Source organism: Merops nubicus, unplaced genomic scaffold, assembly GCF_000691845.1.
Source record: "Merops nubicus isolate BGI_N331 unplaced genomic scaffold, ASM69184v1 scaffold22570, whole genome shotgun sequence".
NCBI lineage: Eukaryota > Metazoa > Chordata > Aves > Coraciiformes > Meropidae > Merops > Merops nubicus.
This window is the reverse complement of record NW_008583831.1, coordinates 604-21911: the sequence shown is the minus strand read 5'-3', so window position 1 is coordinate 21911 and position 21308 is coordinate 604. Positions and strand designations below refer to the sequence as shown.

Here is a 21308-nt window from a genome sequence, read left to right as displayed (position 1 = left end):
TGCTGATTTAACCAGCATTTAGCAAAAACGCTTAATCCGCCCTAACAAAGCGTGGTGTGAGTATCAAGAGAAACAAATATCAAGGTTTAACAAGGAGTGTCAATATTGACACTGTTCCGTGTTGAGGGATATTGGTAGGTTGTTTTTATTATAGTAAGCAACTTGTCAGAGGAAAACTCAGATGGAGCTTTGCAAGTGCCGATAAAACCTGCAGGTGCTATTGAAATTGAGCTCTTGCTCGTGTGTGCCTTGAATGTAATTCCCAATTTCGGAAGTCAGCTTTATGGCTTGCTCATACCTCCCCTCCCTTGCAGTTTCTCCCACGATGCAGATAAAACATTCTTCCAAAAAAAAAAAAAAAAGAGTTATTGAAGGACTGTACAGCTTTTCAGTGTGCAAAGAGGTCTTTCTAGTCTGACAGGCTTGCTCTGAACCATGAAAATTACCCATTTCTGTGTCCAGGTGCCATTATTGGGAGCAGGTTGGCCACATCACCTCTAACTTGTCCAGAAGCCATAGTTTCTTCTGCAGCCTTCTTGCAGTTCCACTTGTGTTCTGTGGCCAGGTCATCTGCACTTCTTGCCTGATGGCTGTTGGCAGCAGAAGGTTGATGCCTTGCAGCAAATCAGGCTACACTGAATAATAGCTTGAATGTGTTTTCCAGCTCAAGCGCCACCTCTAATGCACTGCAAAATTGGAGGTGAATCCTGCCACCAGGTAATAGCTTGGAGACTAGGTAACGTGAGGAATTGTAGGCTATGGAAAGGCAGGTCAGACTCACCCCAGCATCCTGCTCACCTGGGACAAGTTGTTCATAAACTTGGCGTGTTGGGTCTTCAGCTGGAAGGAATACCCTCTTCTCCAGCTGGTGTTGTGGGGGGACTTAGGTCAGTAGCAGATTGGTGCTAAGGTATGGGCATGATGAACGTGCAGAAGGTATGCAGGGCCTGGAGCTGATGCCTGTACCCAGTGTTGGTATTTTCTCTGCCAGGTGTAAGACACCACTAAGTGTCTTGTGAAGACTGAATTGCATCCCCTTGTAGAGAAACCTTTCAGATGTGGCTGGTTTGCCATGTTGAGTGAGGCTGGGTTGTATTTACATGTCCATACACAGCCCTGACTGCCTTAATCTCAACATTAAAGGTCTGCATGGCCTTTGGAGAAGACAGTCATGAAAGCACTGCAGAATTTTCCAGCCAGAAACTTAGTTGTATGCTTTGCAAAGGTCTGGCTATTCTGGGAGCACAGCACTTTGATTTCACCAGCCTGCAGGGCCCATTTATGTTTTCTACTCAGCCAACACACTTTTTTGGGATACTTATGTTTTCCATGATTGTAGTCTATCAAAATAATGGCCAGGCCTGACCTTGCCTTAGGTTGGGTAGTCCCAAAGAGAGATGGCTGCAGGGCATCACAGGATTTACAAAATCATGAGCTTCATGGTACCTTTTCTGGTTGGCTGCTTACGAGTCGTGTTATTTGTTTCATCCTTCTTCTCATTTTAAACTAATCCTCAAAATGCCACAAAGTGGAATATTTCCAAAAGAAGAGAGGATTTGTAAAGCTTCAGACAAAACGGGTCACCTGCAGATACCAGGGTTTCCTTACTTGACTCCATTTTTAGTGGATGCATCTGTAATTGTGTTTCTGTGTGCCATGGTGGCTATGGGGGAATTGTTTCCCATGGGGCAGTAGGAACTCCTTGGTCCTTTGGAACAATGCTTTAAAGGAAGAGAGGCCCACAGGTTATGGAGACTCCTTTGTTTGTGGTGGCCAAACGCCCGTTTGGGGTGGCCAGAGTTGTTTGGGGAACAAAGCTGAAGGTCTTGTTTGGATGGAGAAGCAGCGTGAGCTGTGACAACTGCAGCTAAAACCATGGCATTTATCCTACAGAGACTTTTCCAAATAAGCCAGAACTGACATCTGAGCGATAGGCATTAGTCTGGTCCTCCTCTGCAGGATGAATATTATCTGTTCTCAGATTCTTTTATCTGTTCTCTGTTCTCTTATCTTATCCACGTACAAAATCATTTGTTCTTAGGTAGTGTTTCCCAAAATAGTGGTGGAGAGGGAGGGTAACTCTGTTGTGTGCCATCCCAGCAAGCAGCACGTAGCACTCTGGGAAGTTGTCCTTCCTAAACAGGGTTTCTGTGGATAGAAAATTCTGGGTATGGGTTGCCTTGTACATCCCACTGTTAGGGTTCTATGGTTGAAGTGCTGCCCAGAGGAAACCTGTTGGGGGGGGGGGGAGTCTGAGCTGGGCTCTTAACCCTAGCATGAGCTCCTGTTGTGAGCCTGGGCAAACGTGACCTCTCCATTCCCCACCTCACACAAGCAAAGGAGACTAACCCTCCACACCATGCTGAAAGTCAGATCAGTGAGCTGCTTGGCTCCCGGGGAGGCAAACGTATGCAGCATCTAAAGCAAAGCCACGTGGAGATACATCTCCCAGGATGTCTCTCTGATTTTGCTTGAACGTACTTGGGGTTTGAATTTTGCTTCAGGACCAGGCCATGGGGAGGCTGAGACGAGGGAATGCATTTACTACAACGCCAACTGGGAGCTGGAGAAGACCAACCAGAGCGGGGTGGAGCGCTGCGAGGGGGAGAAGGACAAGCGGCTCCACTGCTATGCCTCCTGGAGAAACAACTCGGGCTCCATCGAGCTGGTGAAGAAAGGCTGCTGGTTAGATGACTTCAACTGTTACGACAGGTAATACCTTAACGAGTTTTTTTTTCTGAATACAGGTTTAATTGTTCCTCTTAAGTGCAAAGGCTCATGATTTTTTCATGGAGGAACCAAGTCCACGTCAATTTGCCCATTCATCCCCTGTAGCTACTTCTGTTGCTGATGCAGTTCTCAGAATTGTCACTTATCTGCCTTGACTTTCTAAGTAGAAGATTCAAAGGCATTTCTAGGTTTGTTTGTTTTTTTTTCTTTGTGGTTGGTTTGTTGTTGTTTGTTTGTTTTTTTTTCCTTAGCAAAGCTTTGCTAGTTCTGGCATGTGTTGAAAAAGGTGTCCTGTACCAATGTGTTTTTTCAAGAGCATTTGGTGATACAGAGGAAAACCTGGAATTATTTGGAGCTCTCTAGAAAAGCTAGCACAGATACTGGGGGTAGTGAGAGGTTGGGATACTCCATTGTTTCTGACTTTGCAAAGAGTTTCACTCTTCTTCAGCTGAGTTAAGAGACAGGCCAGGAGGAAGAGCAGGGGAGGAGAAGCAATACATGGGTTTGTGTGTTGCTGCCTGTAGTGAGCTGAGAAGGAGCAAGGTTTTGTAGTACAAAGGCTCTAGCCTCATTAAATAGCAGGGAAAATAAACTAGTCTTTTCTCATTTCCCTTGATGCAGTTCTACAGAAGGGAAAAGAATTACAGCTAAAGAAAATAGCTCTCTGAAGTTTCACAGTTTAAAAGAACAATGTTAAGTATCTTTAGTCTTAGTCTTTCTTTTAAAAAAAACCCAATGACTAAGCAACCATTCCAAACCCAGTCCTTTCAATAAGGATTAACAGAACATAAAATTCAAGGATTTCCCTTGCTATAACACAAATGTAGGTTGATCTCATCTTTGTGCAATTCCCAGCTGCGCATCTTTGCAGCTTCTCATTCCAAAAGTTTCAGGACATCAGGTCCTAAGCTGCAGGCTGAAGCTGGGACAAGATTTCTCCTATGGCTGGAGAGTTTTCTCCCTTCAGCACTGTACACTGTCCCTGCTTTTGTGCCCCTTGTCTCAGCTTATCCCAGCTGTGAGTTGTTCCTCATCTTCGCTCTATTATTAACACCAGGGTTCCTTTCTCACCACACCTATTCCCTGGCCATTTGTGTAGCCAAGCTCTATGTATAGTTAAATTTTTATTCTTTCCCAATAAATCAATCCTCCTTGGCCCATTAGTCATCTTAATGCCGATCCTTCTGAGAACAGAAGGTCACTCTTAGTTTCCTACTTCCAAGCAGAAGTGTTTACTGTAAACAGCTTTCTCCTTTCAGTGCCTGCTCTCCTATACAGTGACACTTGTATTGTCACTGAGTGTCTCAGTGCAGGGATGTAGTGGTTCTTAAACTTTGTCATAATGTGTTGCTGTTAGCAGGGTAAAAAGTTTCCAGGGCTCCTCACAAGCCTTTTTGCAGCCCCGGGGTTGAGCATCCATTATCCTTCAGCCTGATTCTTCAAAGCTGCTGTTGCAGGGCAAAGCTAAAAGATCTTCTGAGGATTAACAAACAGTGCAAGTGTTGAAAGCAACATATGAAGTAAAGGTTAGCTATAATTAAATAAAGGCTGTTTAAATGCAGTCTTTTTATTTTGGTTTGTTTCATTCCCTTGGGTGCCCTCCACAGTTTTTCATGCAGGTAGTGTTGCATCCCAAGATGGCAAAAAATGGCTAAAAGAATGATTTTGATTGGCGGTGCTGTGCTGGTGCCCTTTTTGTCTCTGTCTTCAGCACCTTTGGATGGTGAGGTCCTGGGTGCAGCCTCGGGAGATGCACCTGTACCTATATCTGCAAAAGTGTCCCCTGGATGCAGGGCACAGTCCTCTTCTGCCAGGCTGCAGCTCCTCTCGGGGCTGGTGTGTACCAGACACTGCCTCCTTGTCACTGAAAGGTGAAAGAAGTAGGAGTGCAAGGGTTGGGACGTTGAGGGTCATGGCTCCTTACTCTGTTCTTTATCTTAAGGAAACAAGAACGTGGCACATGTACATTTAAGGCTATAGGAAAAAGGTAGTGTTTAAAAATTGACTTGTGTGCTCTTTGTATATTTACACGGCCCCACCAGAGAGGTTGTGTCCACTTCTTCTTGAAGAGCACGTGAACTGCTAGGAGATGTGCCCTCACTGCCGTAGAAAATGTGTCATTCTCTCCCACTGTCTCATTTGTAATACTTGCTAAGTATAACGTGTCAGACGTACCTGGATGGCTGCCCTGAGTGTGCACCAGCTCAAAGACAGGGGTAATGAATTGCAGATGTGGAGCAGGCTGTTTTCACTCATTAGCTTGATTTCTTAACCAACAGATTTAGCAAAGGATGTGTTTTCTATTGAAGACTCCAATACTGATGCTGTTAAATCCAAACGGCTCGTTATCTGATTTTGGGAAAAAGCATCTGGAAACATTGCTTAACTTGTTGAAACATCTTTGTTCATCTGAATAAGTCAAATAGCTGCTTTTTGTCTTTGAAGTTTAAAAAAATAAAAGCCCAAAAAACAAACCAAGTGCTTCCCAGCTGAGACCTTGCAGGAGACATTTCATCTATAGCAACTTTTTTTTTCCCCAGAAAGGAATGAAGCACCAAAAACTACCCTGCTCTCTATGATTGAAGACAGCCCTTTCTGTTCTTCTTGTGGCAGTATGTCAGTGATACCACAGAAAGGGAGGCTTGGCATGGGTTCATAAATGAGTAATAATGTCAAACACATACGATTGTTTTGCTACTTCCTCCAAGTGGTCAAAGGAAGGAAGTTATGCATATAATTTAGCTGGGCTTCAGGAAATAGTTTGATACAGTTCTCTGCAGAGAGCAGCTCTGCAACCCTAATAACTAAAATCAGAGGGTAATGTAGGAAAAGGTGGCAGGGAAGGAAAGCAGGCATTTAAGACAGAGCATGATGACTGCTAGAGCACTGCAAAACATCACTGCACGTCTCTTGTCATTGATCTGTGGGAGAGGAAGGATGTGTGGAAGTGGAGTTAGTCTGATCCATGGAAGTCCCCTAACACTTTGCACAGTATGGAGGGAAACCTCAGTGCTACCTGGATAACAGGCATATAAAAAAAAGAGAGCTGCAACATGATTTTCTTAAAGGCTTTTGTGCAGGAATAAGTTTTTTTAAAAGAGAAAGAGATGGCATTTGAATATTAAACTTTAAAACAAAACAAAACACCCCAACCCTGCAGCAGGACTGTTGCTGGTGCTGTCTGGTGACCTTCTAGTGCAGAGAGTTAGGGATGCTCAAGGCTGTGAGACCAGTCTCAGCTCAGCCCTCGTCATACCTGTTTTATGGCACCATCTTTAATTGCACAATCAAATTCTCCTCTCCCCTGGCAGCGTAGGTGCGGGCTGCAGGCAGGGCACTGTGCAGGGAACGAGGCTTCTCTCCATCCTTTTCTGCTCCCCGTTCAGCTGGCGGCAGCGGCTGTTATTTATTGCTCACCAGCTAATGCCTTCGGTGCATATGGAAGCATTTGTTTCCTTTACGGGCTTTCCAAGGGTCTCTGCTCTCCGCTGGGGTGTTGGAGTGCCAGGTTGTTTGCTCTAAGTGGAGACTGTCGATCTCTGCAGCTCAGCAGCAGGAGAAGGTGCGTGGAGAAAAAAATTTGGGGCAGGTCAGCTTGCAGAGAGGGGGCAGGAGTTAGCTGGCATTGTTTTTTCTCCTCCCTTCATTGCTTTGTCTCTCCCTCTCTGATGCAGGCAGGAGTGCGTAGCCACAGAAGAAAACCCTCAAGTGTTTTTCTGCTGTTGTGAGGGCAACTATTGCAATGAGAAATTTACACATTTGCCTGAAGTCACCGGCCCAGAAGGTGAGTGACTGCTGGATGGGGAGTTGGGGTCTTCTCCTCTACACCCAGTTTCTGAAGACTTTCAGTTGCTGGGTGTTGAGCAAAAAAATACATCCAACAGGACACAAAGTACCCTTTTGGTTACAAAGTCCAGACACCCTTCAGCTACTGTTCTTTAAGAATAGTTTTTTAAGGTTGTTTCACTCTGTGAGTAAAATGTGTTGTACCAACACCTTGGATACCATTAGTAAGGATTAAGCTCTCTTTATGGTGGACGTTCACAGCAGGACATTACAAAACAAAATCCTGCACAAGGGGAAGAGGGCAGAGTGATTTATACAGCATGGATCAAGACTCAAACTCTTTAAAGGTATTTGGCACCTTCTTCATTAATTTTCATAGGTCACAGGTCTTCAAATCTCCAAATACTTTGAGCACCTGGGATTTTTGCCTTTGACTGCTGTTTTGTTGCTGTGGGGATTGAAAGGGAATGAGTGTTTGTGTCAGCCTTCACAGTTTGTGGATATACCTCAAAGAAGGAAAGTAATAGTAGGTCCTTCTTCAGAGGATACTAGAAGAATGATGATTCTTTTAGCTGTGTCATTCAATAAAAATAATTAATGAAGGTGTATCTTTTCCTTAGGATGGTTTATTTTGCTATCAGGTACCTACATTTACTGAGATGTTCCAGTAGAACACTATCAGATTTTCCTAGGCTTTCCTGTGGGTTTTTAATTGTTTACATGGGTTTTATTATCTCCTGTTATTAATGTACCCGTAGCAACCTAGTAGCAAATACTCTTTCTCTCACAGTTTTTTTGTTTAATTTGGCAAGTCTTGCTATTTTTTCCTTCCCTGTCTCCAACATAGCAACATGGCTCCATTTAGTATTCCCATTGTTTGTGTCTCAACTGCACTGATGTAATTTGGAACAAGAACTACTGTGGGAATAGTGCATTTGATTGTGGCTCCAGCAGCATTTTACTAAAAACTGACATCTTGTCAATCACTGTAAAAGGCAAAGCAATGCTGCGAGGGATTTCGTGCTCGCTTACTACATTCAGAAGGCTTAAGAGGAGGAAATATTCTGGTTTTACGTATTCCAGCAAGAAATACCCATCTTAATTAAAGGTCAGATGGAGGCTTGGCTTGCAGAGCGTGGTTTGGACCACTGTAACTCCATTATTAATAGTCAGATGGAAAAGAGTAAACTGAGGAGCCTTATGAATACTGTTGGATGTGATGGGACGTGCCACTGAACATTGTGAGCTTTGGAGTAGAAGGAAGGATGGGGTTGCATCTGGATGTGTAGTTGACAGTGCTGTTGCATGCCTGAAGGGTCCTTTCCCTCATTTGCCCTGATTTTTCTGTCAGTCATATACGAGCCGCCACCGCCGACGCTTTTAACATCCTGGTGTACTCCCTGCTGCCCATCGCCGTGCTCTCCATCGCCATCCTCTTGGCCTTCTGGATGTACCGGCACCGCAAGCCCCCCTACGGGCACGTTGACATTAATGAGGTAAGGGAGTCGCTCCCCTTGATGTGGCCATCACAAAGGGCATCTTCACATCCACTTTTGCTTCACTCTTTTCAAGTGGCCTAAATTCTCTGTCTTTTTGAAGTTGATGGTATTAGCATCCTCTGCGAGGCTGGAGGGTTTAGATGGGGTTGGCACCACATCCAAGATTCCTAAGGGATGATGGAATTACACAGCCCTGCTCAGTGGCAGCCCTTCCCTCCAAACTTTCAAACCCGTTGCTTGATTTCAGACAACTTTGCAGAGGAGCAGAGATCAGAGGGATGATAAAGTTCCTACCAGCTTTATGGGGTGAGTTCAGGTTTTATGAGCTATCAGAGAATGCATGCAGGAGGTCATCCTCGTGGCCCACGGCCATTGGGAACTGGTCCTTGCTGGCTTTGCTGTGCACTGAGCCTTCTACTTTCTTCTGAAGGGCCAAGGAGATACCTCTCCCTCCTATGCTCATTACAGCCCACACGGTGAACCTTTCCTATCTGAGAGCAGATAGGACAGAGCTCCAACCCCACGTGTCCTGCAGGCTTGCGTTGTTCTCCTGGACAAATGCAGAGTTTAAACAGATAATGATCTTTATGATGCTGACAGACCTGTTCACTGCCCATTGCTAGGGTTATGTGAAACATGCCTAATGAAGTGCAAAGCAGTGAGAGGTTTTAGGTGTAGTTGGCTGTTGGGTCACAAAGATCAAAAAGTTCCTACTTTTGGCAGGTGGTAACCTTGAGGTCATAGGTGTTTTACAGCCCAAATATAGCTCTTGCTTTGAAAACAGGAGAATTCAGGTTTTGCCAGAGGATGACAGGCAGTAGTTGGATACACAAAGTGACACTTGGAGACCTAGATTGTAATGTATGTTGTATACAGATACCCCACAAAGCAAGACAGGGAATTTCAGGCTGCTCTTGCTGCAAACAGTACATCTAAGTAATTTCTGTTAAATAAAATATCACTTCTTTATGCTTCTTTCCCCACGTGCAATCTCTCCATTCCTCCCTTCCTTTCATTTTCCAGTCCAGCTTCAACTGGTGGCAATGTTTTCTCCCATGCAGGACCCTGGCCCACCGCCCCCTTCTCCCCTTGTTGGCCTAAAGCCTCTGCAGCTCTTGGAGATCAAGGCGAGGGGACGCTTTGGCTGTGTGTGGAAAGCTCAGCTGATGAATGACTACGTAGCAGTGAAGATCTTCCCTATTCAGGTGAGAAGGGCATTGCATTAAGTTCTCACTCGCTGGGCTTCCTCACCAGTGCTGAGAGTGCCTACAGAGGTGTTTTTAAGACCATAACAAAGATGCATTTGGATTCTTCTGCTGAGGGAAAAAGTTCAAGGACCTTCCCTTCCTACACTTTTCTCTGTGTTATCTCATTGCCAAATGCTTCCTGTAGTAGTAGTAGTTGTTGCAAGAGGGACAAAACCGAGCACGTTTTGAAGTCTACAGGGTATTTTAACTTCACTGCAGACATCCGTGTTGTTAAAGTCCAGCAAGGCAGCGTGCAGCTGCGGTGCCCAAAGTGCACCCGAGGGACCAAAGCCTCAGCTCTGTGTATCTTGCCTGGGCAGGTTGTAAATTCGGACCCAGGCCTAGCAAACAGTTTACAGCTTACAAAGGCCCAGCCCCGGCGCTGAGAGAGCTAATTGCACTGCAGCGTTCCTGTCAGCCCGTGTCTTCCACTCTAGGAAACCTCTGAACACTCCTGGCTTGGCTCTTGAGGAACTGCAGATAGAAAGAGTAAAGCAATCAAAAGTCAACTGAAAGAAGAGTGACTGAACCATCTTTGTGCTCCTCTGCTGTCTCCTCCTTTGTTAATTTTTCGGTCGGGATTTGTTGTCATAGCGTTGCTAAAGGAGATTTGCACATCTTCTGTCCAAGCCAGCTGTGACCTACTAGTAAATATTCAATAGAGCCTAGATTAGATTTTGCAGTCGTAACAATTGCAGCCACAGTGCAGATCCGGGTGCTGTATGCACAGCCTTTAGTCTTGGAGGCATCTTAGGAAATAAGACTTGGACAAGTCTTATTTCTCAGCGAGGCTGTTTGGATTCCTTCTCCCCACACATGTGCCTTAGGAATAGCTGAGGATAGTTTTGGAAAGGGAGACTGAGAGCATCAATTTTCAGTCTTACTCCAGCATCTACCCTGTAGAAAAACAGCCTCATTTTGAAGGGATACGTCACGTCAGAATGCTAGAGGATGGTATGAAGGGGACTGTGAGCAGCTCTGACTGAGCTGAAGGAGCTGCTTGCTGCAAAGGGAAGTGTGATCTTTGATGGTGCATTTCTCCCTGCTTTAGGATAAGCAATCTTGGCAGAGTGAGAGGGAGATTTTCAGTACCCCTGGCATGAAGCATGAAAACCTTTTGCAATTTATCGCAGCAGAGAAAAGAGGGACAAGCCTGGAGACAGAGCTCTGGCTGATCACAGCTTTCCATGACAAGGTAACGTATCATTGCACGCACGTTTTTGGGAAGGCAGAGAGGTGGCTGGTTGTGAAGCAGTAGGATTTGGTATCTAATATTTCCCCCTGTTATCTATCCAGTCTGTCCCTGGTGAGCCGTGGCTCAGTGGTGGTGAAGTGATCCTGCTCCTCTCCTTCAGAGGCACCTCCTTTAGCTTTCAAGGCTTTCCTGCACAAACATAAGATGGATAAAGGTGGGACATGGGGAGAATGAGAGGCCCCAAAGGCCATAGCTCATGTATGTGATGGTCACCATCTCCTGCCGTGCCTAGATGGGCACGTGGGAGCCAGGTGTTGTACACTGTTGCAGTCCCAACTCGCCCTTTGCATATGGGCTCTGTATTTGCTTTTGGAGCTCGGGGCATATCTCCCGTTTCATGGATTGCTTTAGTTATCAAACATGACTAACACTTAAATAAAACAAACACACACAAATCCGGGGTTGAGCCAGCAGCATTATCCCTCTGTTTAATCCAAGGTCTACTGAGTCAATCATTGCCACAACCAGCTGATACGATGCATCATCTTCTTGCATGGAAGCCTTTCTTCTTTCTTAGGTCAGATGAATTGCTCTGTTCTGAGATGATTTTGTCCCTTCCTTACCTCCCTCCCCTTCCTGGCAGATTAGTAGACTCCTTTTAGACATCCAGATACTTTCTGTGCTGTCAAGGGCTGAATGCTTCTGGTTTTTATTTCCTCTTTTTTACTTTCCTTAGTGATTTTTTTTTCCCCTGTTAAGGTTCAAATTTCTAAAGGTCTCATTAAAACCGTTTCCCAAACTGATGAGTTGGCACATCTGGCATGTCGCAGGGGCTGCGAGTAAGAGTGTGTGATGTCCTGTTTTGCAGGGCTCTCTGACAGATTACCTGAAGGGCAACATTATCAGCTGGAATGAGCTCTGCCATGTTGCAGAAACAATGGCCCGTGGCTTGTCCTACCTTCATGAAGACGTCCCTTGGTGCAAAGGTGAAGGACACAAACCTGCTATAGCACACAGGTATGGCCTCTTTCATTGACACCATTGAAGTGCTGCATTCAGATGTTTGCAACCCTTTTGAAATGATGCTGGAGGAGGAGATTGTGCTTTTAAGAAGTGAGTGGGGCAGTTGGGAAGTAACCCAACAAATCCTATTGCTGAGATGAGTATTTTTTACAACCACTTATGAAATGGTGAAGGGCAAGTAAGTATCTTGTCCATGAAACAGTTGCTATGGCTGGTAATGGTTTATGGCAGGTGTCTCAAGAGTAGGTGCTTCCTTCTTCCATCAACTCTTAACATGCAGTGGGAAGGGAAAATCTGGTTGCTGCAGAACCACTCTTTGAAAGGACTGTGCCTGATAAATCCCATTAAATCTATATATTTCTACAGCCATACCAAGATTTGGACCCTGTTTTTCCCTAAGTGTTTTAGGCTGGTAACTCCACTTCGTGTCTTCCCACAGAGCTTTTGATCGCTAGGTAAGAAAAGGAGAATCTGTAGAAGTGCAGAAAACGGCTGCTGCTTATTTTTCACTGTAGTTTTATAGTGCCCAAATCATGCCAGGGTGCTGAGAGACACCATAGCAGGCACCATGGTGCCTCTGAGAACTCTTGACACATGCTTCAGCCTACCTGGGTGGCAGCACCATGGGGACAGTGAGAATCCAGAAAGAGTGAGTCACATCATCCTCATTGCAGTGGTATTTGGTTTAGCTCTTCTCCCAAGTCCAAAATTGCTTGCCCTGGGCTAAAGCATCTCTACTGAGCAGTTTGCTAGTGGCAGTGCAGGAGGGGGGAGTTTTCCAGAAGGGATTTATATGGGCTACACGCCATAATCCATGTCTGGGCTCCCCCTCCACCCCCCGCATTTCATCTAGGAGGGACTCCCACCCCACATCCAGCAGCAGTAATTTGTACCCAGTCTAGTGGGGACAAATCCCTGGTTTTGCAAGGGTGTCCCTACCCCCAAAACAACCCCCCTCCCTGAACCTGAAAGTTGCTGAGGGCTGTTGAAAGAGGCTGCAGCTGCCTTTGTGCTGCTCCTGGAGCTGACCCCTGTGTCCCTGACATTTGTCCCGGTGGAATAAAGGCAGTGGTTTAGACAGGAAAATTCCTGAGGGTGGGGAACAGAGAAAGGCTATAGAAAGGCTTTAAAGCAGCAGATCGTGCTCATTAGTGTCCCCATCCATTTAGCAAATGATAAAAGATGGAGAATGCACCATTTGTGTGAATTTAGCACATACCTAAGGAAGAGGGATTTCAGGACACAAGGGATTTCCCTTGGATTACCCCATTCCTTTTAGTTTTGTTCTAAAAGAAAATGCCCAATACTTTTTAAAACTGAGGGGGGAGGTGTGTTTCTGAATGGCTTCACACAATGCCTGTGAAGATGCTGGAGTTGCCAGGTGGGACTCTCCCAGTCAATGCTGGGCAGGGGTTCAGCTAATTCCGTACTGGCCCCCAGCACTACAAGGAGGCTTAAGGTTATGGGATTGCTTGTTGGTGCGAAAGTGCCCCCACGTGGAAGCTGAAAAGAAAATCTCCAGTGTTTGAATGGTGTTGATGCACTGGTTGCTCATAGTCACTTGCTCTCTTAATCCCTAGTTTGAAGCATTACACAGAAAAATGGTTTTTCTTCTTTTCAGGCCACTTTCCTTTATCAGTGAACGTTTTAGGATGGTGTTAATGGGAATTCTACTTGGCATGGCTTGTATCTGGTCTTTCTCCATGTCCTGGATGTGTTTATATTGCTGCTCACACTTGCCAGTTCAAGGTGGTTTGTGGAAGGAAGGGAAGCATGGAAAAATGGGGAAATGAAAGGAAGTAGAGGTGAAAACAGGAAGCACAAAGGGAAATCCCTGCATTTTGAGATGTAGGAGTCAAGTGTTGCATGCCCAAAGGGCAGTGTGGGTGAAAAACAGCAGCAAATGCCCACAGCATGATACTGGTTTACATCTCCCTTTGCTTCAGAAACACATTGTTCAGGCCAACTGCCTTGTAATTTCTGTGTGGTCCTTGTTGAGCCACTGCTTTGCAAAAATCTCATGCACAATCTCTGTCGTTCTGGAGGGCATAATCCCCTAATGCTGACCGAGCAAAGGAGTTTATCTGTCATTAAATTGTGGCTGTTTTCTAAGCCTGTGGGGAAACTGCTACAGCATGGAAGCAGTTGGCCTCTGAGGTGGCAAGTGTTAGGTGAATGGTGTTTTTTTGTGTACCGGAGGGGTATGAATGGTTTGCAGGCTCTGCAAAACCGTGTCCCTAAAACCCCTGTGTGCCCCCTTGGTGTGATGGAGGCTGTTTTCTGCTGGGGTTCTCTGGCTATATGACGCTCTCCAACCTCACACTTGCATCCCCTGGCTTAATCCTCAAGCCAGAAAAGTCCATCATGCTGTGTTTAGCTTAGAAAGGAAAAATCATTTCTTCTGTTTTTGTTTAAGCTCAGAAGCTGGGGCTGGGTGCTAAAGGCTGGATTTTGCTCACAGTGCTTTGAGCTGGTGCTCTGGCATCTGAGGCCACAGCCCTTCTCTATGGTCCAGCAGTTTCTCTCTTCCCAAAGAATTTTGACAGGTCTCTCTAGTGTGGAACAATTGTATCTGCCCTCATTAATTATTTTGTGCAGGCCTGCAATGTCCTGCAATCAGCAGGGTCACCGAGTGAATTGATGATAGGGAAATTATAATGCTGAGCATACAGGACAATTGCCATCTGCTGTCTAAGGTCTGTAATTTAATTAGATTGCCAAACATTCCTTTTCAGATGAAAATGTGGGAAGCCCAGGGAACAGGGCTCGACTGGTTAGGCATCTCAGTGGGAGCCTCCTCCACCCCCCTGCCCCGCTTTCCAACTCTGCAGATTTACCTGAGCTGCCCTGGAATGATCCCACTGCAGCACAGCACTGACACAAGTGTCCCCTTAAAGCCACCTTCAGACAGAGGAGGTTCACCACCTCCACTGCAAATGCTTACACTTGCCCATCAGCTGCCCGCTCTGATCCTGACAGCTTGGCTGAGTGTGGGCTCACCCCCTTCCCTGCTTACTTTCCAACCCTCTGAGTTCTCCAGGGAAGGTTGATCCAGCAATTAAAACATAAGTGTAATAGATGACTATGGGAAAATTCTGTTGAAGCGTGGAGTCAAGGGGAAGAGAGTCCCACCAGCATCTGCTAATTTCCAAGATCTCATTTTGTAGATAGGAGGAAGCATCCTTACTAGGATAAAGAGTAAATGCAGCCCCTTAACCTGCCTTGCTTTTGTTCTTGGGAGTGAAAAGTGTAAGAAGTGCCCAGAGGTGGGTGTCCACAGCTGGAACTCAGAGCAAGAAAAGGTGCCTTATACTGCCTGCTCTAATTAAAACACTCCTTCATAATCACTCCTTGCTTTTATCTTCATCCACCGGAGAGTTGGGCCGACTGTGCTGAGCAGCACAGGGCTGCCTGGTTGTGGTTTGGGGACACAGGCAGCTGAATTTGCCAGCACTGGCTGTGCTGGGCAGCTGAGGAAGGAAGGAAGGAGCAGATTTAAGGGGGGTTGCTAAGCCTAAAGACGTACAACGTGCTGTGTTGCCATGTGATTTAGATGTGTGCCATAATAAACCCTTCCCAACCCTGCTTCTTGGCTTGTCCGTAGGGACTTCAAGAGTAAAAATGTCTTGCTGAAGAACGACTTGACAGCAGTGCTAGCTGATTTTGGACTAGCTGTACGGTTTGAACCTGGAAAACCTCCAGGGGACACTCATGGACAGGTAATCATTATCTTTAACAATAACATTTTTAAAAGTTGGGCTTGCCGTAGCTCCTCGTGGGGAGGAGTAGTTTGTACAGATGCATATAATTCTCTTTGATATTTGTCTTTTCCATAAAAAGCTTGTTCTCAGACATAAATTCCAGGAGCTGCTTTGATCTAGGGGAATGGAGAGAGTGCCTGAACCCTCCTGACCGCTGTGCAGATGAGGTCCCCTCAGCCCCAAGGCCCGAGGACTTCTTCCTTCAGATGTGGGACTTGTTGACTCTATATTGTCTTGGTATTAATTATTCATAGAATCATAGAATGCCAGGTTGGAAGAGACCTCAAGGATCATCTGGTCCCACCTTTCTTGGCAAAAGCAGAGTCTGGACAAGATGGCCCAGCACCTTGTCTGAGTATTAAGTGCCCAACGTTGAGGAATCCACCACATTCCTGGGGAGATTGTTCCAGTGGCTGATTGATTGTTCTCATTGTGAAAAGCTTTCCTCTTGTGTCCAATCAGAATCTCCCCAGGAATAACTTGTACCCATCATCCCTCATCTTCTCCATGTGACTCCTTGTCAAAAGGGAAGTTTGCTCTTCTGTGTAGCCCCCCTTTAAAAACTGGAGCATAGTGATAAGATCTCCTTCAAGCCTTCCTTTCTCATGGCTGAACGAACCCAGTTCTCTCAGCCTTTCCTCATATGGCAGCTTCCCAGTCCTTTAATTATCTTTGTGGCCCTTCTCTGGACCTTCTCATCCTGTCCACATCTTTTTTTTGTACACCAGGGACCAAACCTGAACGTTGTATTCCAGGTATGGCTCAACAGGTGCTGAGTAGAGTGGAAAAATGACTTCTTTATCTCTCCTGGTGATGCCCTTGTTGATACAACCCTGCATCCTGTTGTCTTTCTTTGCCACAGCAGCACACTGTTCACTCAGGTTGAGCTTGTGGTCCACGAGGCTGCCCAGGTCCCTTTCCACAGAGCTGCTCCAGCCGAGTAGATTCCAGCCTGTGCTGCACTCCTGGATTATGTTTTGCCAGGTGCAAGACCTTACACTTTTCCTTGTTGAACTTCATAAGGTTCTTGTTAGCCCACTCTTCCAGTCTCTCCAGGTCGTTCTGCAGCATGGCTCTCCCTTCCAGACTGTCCTCTTCCTCATTCAGTTTGGTATCACTGGCAAACTTCATCAGGGTACACTTGATCATAGAATGGTTTGGGTCAGAAGGGACCTTAAAGATCATCTAGTTCTAGCCCTGCTCCTGTGGGCAGGGACACATCCCACTAGACCAGGTTGCTCAAAGCCCCACCCAGCCTGGTCTTGAACATGTCCAGGGATGGGGCATCCTCAGCTTCCCTGGGAAACTTGTGCCAGTGTCTCCCTACCCTCATAGTGAAGAAATCCCATCATCCTGCTCACTTATGAAGATAAGAAACAGCGTTAGGCCCAATATTGATCCCTGGGGGACCCCACTTTTGGCAGGTTGCTAGTTTGAGAAGGACCTTCTGTCAGCCGGCTCCCCACCTACAGCACCAACCACTTGTCTAGACCGTAACACAAATACTCATACTAATACTACAGTATAAATATTAATACTCCTGAAATTATTCATGTTGTTTTAAGAATTCAGCCAGGCTGGCAGCTCGGGTGACCTTTGGCAGTGGCAGGTCTTGCAAGCTGGCTGTGTGCTGTGCAAACAATTCTACATTTTGATGGGTTCTTTATTTTCTGCCTTTGAGTAGCAGCGAGCAGAGCCTTGTTCTGCTCTCCTGCCAGGGCACAGCAAGGCCAGCATCCTCTCCTTGGGCCTCCAGGGTGTTCTGGTTGCCCATCTCCAGGCTCCATTTTTACCTTCATCTGAGGAAGAGGAATGCTTTCCTGGGTTAGCCCCCATCACCAGCTTCCCTCATTTTTGCCACCTTTTCTTTGGACTTTTCCAGCCCTTTGCACACCTCTCCATGTCCTGGCTTCCCCCTGTCCCCACTGCCTCAGGGAACAGCAAGAACAGATGAGAATTTCCTAAAGGAAAATATTCAAGGCATTTCAGTTCCTGTGGGAAAAAAGTGCTTTTCCCTGGCTCTCCTCTCCACTGCCCTACATCACAGGCTGTAATTCTGCTCTGTGTGTAACCACACCTACATGAGCAGCTCAGTGTGGCTCTCCCTGGACTAAACACAACAGGATAGGCACTGTTATGAAGATTGAATCCCTCAAAACTAGGGGGTATCTTTTCCCAACCAGATCACAGCAAGCCAGGGCAGGGTAGACTTTGCAGGGTTTGTGGTTTACTGCTCCTGTGGATGCAGGAGGCTGGCTTTAGCCAAGGCTGTCAAACCAACACCTTCTCCTACCATTTCAGGATACATCAATTTTACTGCTCTCTCTTTATTTTTTTAGTATGTATAATTCTTTTTTGAGTGAAAGGGGATTGAACTTTCAGTGACACCAATAACCAAGTCTGACTTGACCTCAGGGTGTTTTGCACGTCTCCAAAGAGAGGATTTTCTCCTGCAGCCTGTGCTGCTGGAACACGATGCAGTGGGATGCAGGGAAAGCAGGATTTCATCTATGCTCACCATGCCACACTGCATTGAAATTAGCCCTGTAGCATACCCTGAATGAATATCACACATGTAGTCATGCACTTTGGCCTTTTCCTTTAGGTAGCTTATCTAGACCTGAGTGATTTTAATGAGAATTGGTGTCAGAAAAAGCAGCTCTCTTTTGCTTGTTCTTCATAGAATCACTATGGTTGGAAAGGACCTCTAGGATCATCAAGTCCAACCTTCCTCCCAGCATCTGCCTAACCAAGTGAGGTGCACAGTTAGCAGAAGTAGCCTTAAGGCTGATGAGACTAGCTGTCACTCATCTGCAAGCAGGGGAGGCTGGTGGGTCCAACTGGAATGTAACTTGAGTTGTGTTGTCTCTCTGCAGGTGGGAACGAGGAGGTACATGGCTCCCGAAGTGTTGGAGGGAGCAATCAACTTCCAGCGAGACGCCTTCCTGAGGATAGACATGTATGCAATGGGACTGGTGTTGTGGGAGCTAGTCTCCAGATGTAGAGCAGTTGATGGTAAGAAGAAAGATCTGCTCTTCCCTGAGGAGGGCTCTGTTTCAGCACGATGTAGTGGTCCAAAGAATGGGCCTGGCTTTGTTTAAAAAACCATAATATTCATTGATGTATTTTTATTAAGCAGCTAACCTGGTTTTCACTTGCTTGTTCTTTAACATAACCATTGTAATGTTCAAGCCTCAAAGTGCTTTTAACTGTGCTGGTGACATGGCAAATTGGCTGAGAACTCAGAGGGAGGAGTAGGTGATTCCTCCATCAGTGGTGAGCGTCCTTTAGCCTGAGCCTGCTTTGTGCTGCTCTCCATGGCACTCTCACTCCTGCCTGTGGCCAAAGCAGGCTCTGAGCTCTAGAAAAGAGCCTTGCTCAGCTCTGGCTTGGCTGTCACACCTCACTTCTGCAGGGTTCTGTGTTAGGCTGAATGGAAAGCCCAGACGTGAAGCACCTCAGTGAAACAGCAGGAACACAGGGCCTGAAGGATCTTCTTGGGCTAGCAAGCCCATTTCCCTGCTGTCCTAAATCATTAAGTATTAATCTTTATGTTTGCTGATCAAGCCCTCTCTGAGCAGTGGGCTGAGTTTGTTGTTTCCATCTACAGCTTTAGAGGACCTCACTTTCTCCTGAGTGATCCAAAAGAATGAACTTCTATGGTGTCTCCTTCCTCAGATTATTTTTATCCTAAAATGATGCTACAAAACAGGGCATCTTTTCTGTCCAAATAGCACATCTGCCCTTTAGTGAACCCTTGCCATTTGCAGGACCTTGCCACTGCTCCTGGAGGCAATCATATTACTGTAGTAGTTCCAAGGCTGGTTGCTCCAAATTCTTTACTCTTGTGTAGGTATATGGGTGCACTGGACTGAATATGAAGTTTATAAATTAACAGTACCTCACCTGGACTTCAAATGTTTTTGTTAGTCTTCCTGTAGGACCGAGAAGCTTGATTATAATTAGGATGTCTGCATAGGTGTGGGGTAGGAGAAGGTCTTTTCTTCCAAAGTTCACTTCACAAGCAGGTAAAATGCCAGAGGAACATGGAGGTAGATGCACAGTGGAGTGAAAGAGTGTTCCCAGGTCACTCATGTAAGAATAACCCTTCTCTGTTGAGACCCCCAAAACATCCACTTGGATTTTGATGTCATGTTTGTGATCTCCTTCCAATTCTTCTCAGGCAGCAGCTGGCCAAGGTAGTCCAGGTGCCATACACAGCACTGTTAAACAAGAGGGAAGGCTTCCTTTGGGATGATGGGGAGTTATACTGAACCTCACCTGCACTTCTAGCTCAGAAGATGTGTAAACAGTAGATTTGGCTTGGACATCACCAGTGCAGGTCTTCATAGCCTTAGATTCCTCTTGGAGGAGGAAGAATGGAAGGTTGCTGTGCCATCCATTGGAGGGAGTGTTTCAGTTTGATATAGTGACTGGCATTTGGTCAACAAAAGTAATGATAAGCTGTTGAAGTGATTTCATCTTTTTTTAGAGTACATAAACATCATGTTGTTGATGTCATGGTTCATGACCAGCTAAAGTGGCCAGCTCTTTCATTTTAGTCTGGAAAGGCCATCTTGAAATATCTCTCCTCTTGCAAGAGGTCACTCTTTGCTACTGAGAAACCATAAGTGATGCTGCAGAGCAACCTGAGGAAGCCCATCAGTTAAGCTGAGCTGCCATTTGTGAGGGTATCTGCACCCTGCCAGAAGCCCAGTGACCGCTCAGTAAGCAGAAGTTACTGCTGCCATCCAGCGTCCGCAGTGATTCTTGTAACAGTTGTCTCATTCCTGGGGCCCGGGGCAGTTCACAGCCACGACTGGTAGAACTAAAGAGTTCAGAAAGCATTTTGCACTTAGGAGCTGGTACTTGGGACAAGTGTGCCTGGCTCCAGCGTGTCAGGGCTGACTCAAACCTCCCAGCAAGCCAGATCACAAAGCAAGAAGTTACAAGTGTTGCATACGCTTGACCTTGCTAGTCAGTGGCTAAAATGAACTTATGCTTGTGCTGAAACCTTTCTCTAGGTTATTGTGTGTTGAATTTCTATGCTAAAATGTGAGGAGGGCTGGCTGGTTTCCTCTTACTACTAAAATAAATCGTGGACTACCTGGCAAGGTTCCTCAAGGAGGGTGGTGGGATCAGGAGGCCCGGCTGAGGGTTTGGATTCATAACTCGATAAGGTGGAAAATGTCTGACCAGACAAGCAGCAGGGACAGCAAAGGCCATTGTGGAGGAGGAATGTGAATCACGTTTGTCTGCAATGTCGTGTGAACTTCAGGCTTTGCTGTGATGTGTTGAGGTTGCTCTGGAGCCACAGCTCACTCATGCATGGGGAGGATGTGGCTCCGTGGAGGACATTTCTGTACTAACCCAGTTCTCCGTGTGCACCTTAGGTCCAGTGGATGAGTACATGCTGCCTTTTGAAGAAGAAATAGGTCAGCATCCATCCCTTGAGGACCTGCAAGAAGTGGTGGTTCACAAGAAGATGCGCCCTGTGTTCAAGGATCACTGGCTGAAACACCCCGTACGTGCCACTGGTTAATGGTGGAAAATATTTTCTTGTGTTACAGGAGTGAGAGATGTGGTTGTGCATCACTCATTAGCTTCAGAGAGAAGCTAATGAGTCCATTCAGGTGCATGGACCTGCTCCCTAGTGCTAGGGCCAGTGCTGGGGGATGAGGGGTTGCTCCTCACCTTCATGCTCACCTTCCCATTTGTCCCTTGTATGTAGAGTAAACCAGTTGATTGAAGTCAGCCAGTGCTGGACATGGAGCATGGTTGGTAGTTTAGTAGGACTTCTTTAGTATAGTCTAAGAATGGAAAATAAAGTCTCTTTCCTTAAGAAAATGATCTATACCATCAGAGACTTGTTCCTCACAAGCTTAGATAGCGTGCAAGACTTGAACAGGTTTTTGAGGAAAAATTAATTAGACGTGAAGGCAAGCAGACAATGAAGCAAAATGCAGCGTGGGTTTCCCAGAGGTAGATCATTTCAGGCTCATGTTTTTAATAAAAGAGGTGATTCTTTTCACACTGGGAAACTGGGCAGATGATGAAATCTCCCAGG

General features: G+C 46.1%; 1 protein-coding gene across 1 annotated transcript; it reads left to right on the top strand.

Moving 5' to 3' along the window:
- Positions 1-2504: 2504 nt before the first annotated feature.
- On the top strand, positions 2505-20765 carry LOC103775018 (activin receptor type-2B-like; the record flags this gene model as incomplete). Its single annotated transcript, XM_008942465.1, is given in 10 exon segments — positions 2505-2712; positions 6405-6514; positions 7868-7888; positions 7891-8012; positions 9077-9220; positions 10314-10457; positions 11326-11474; positions 15085-15199; positions 18118-18256; positions 20635-20765. Coding segments are annotated over 10 exon segments (1283 nt in total), but the record flags the coding sequence as incomplete, so codon positions are not given.
- Between the last annotated feature and the right edge of the window lie 543 nt (positions 20766-21308).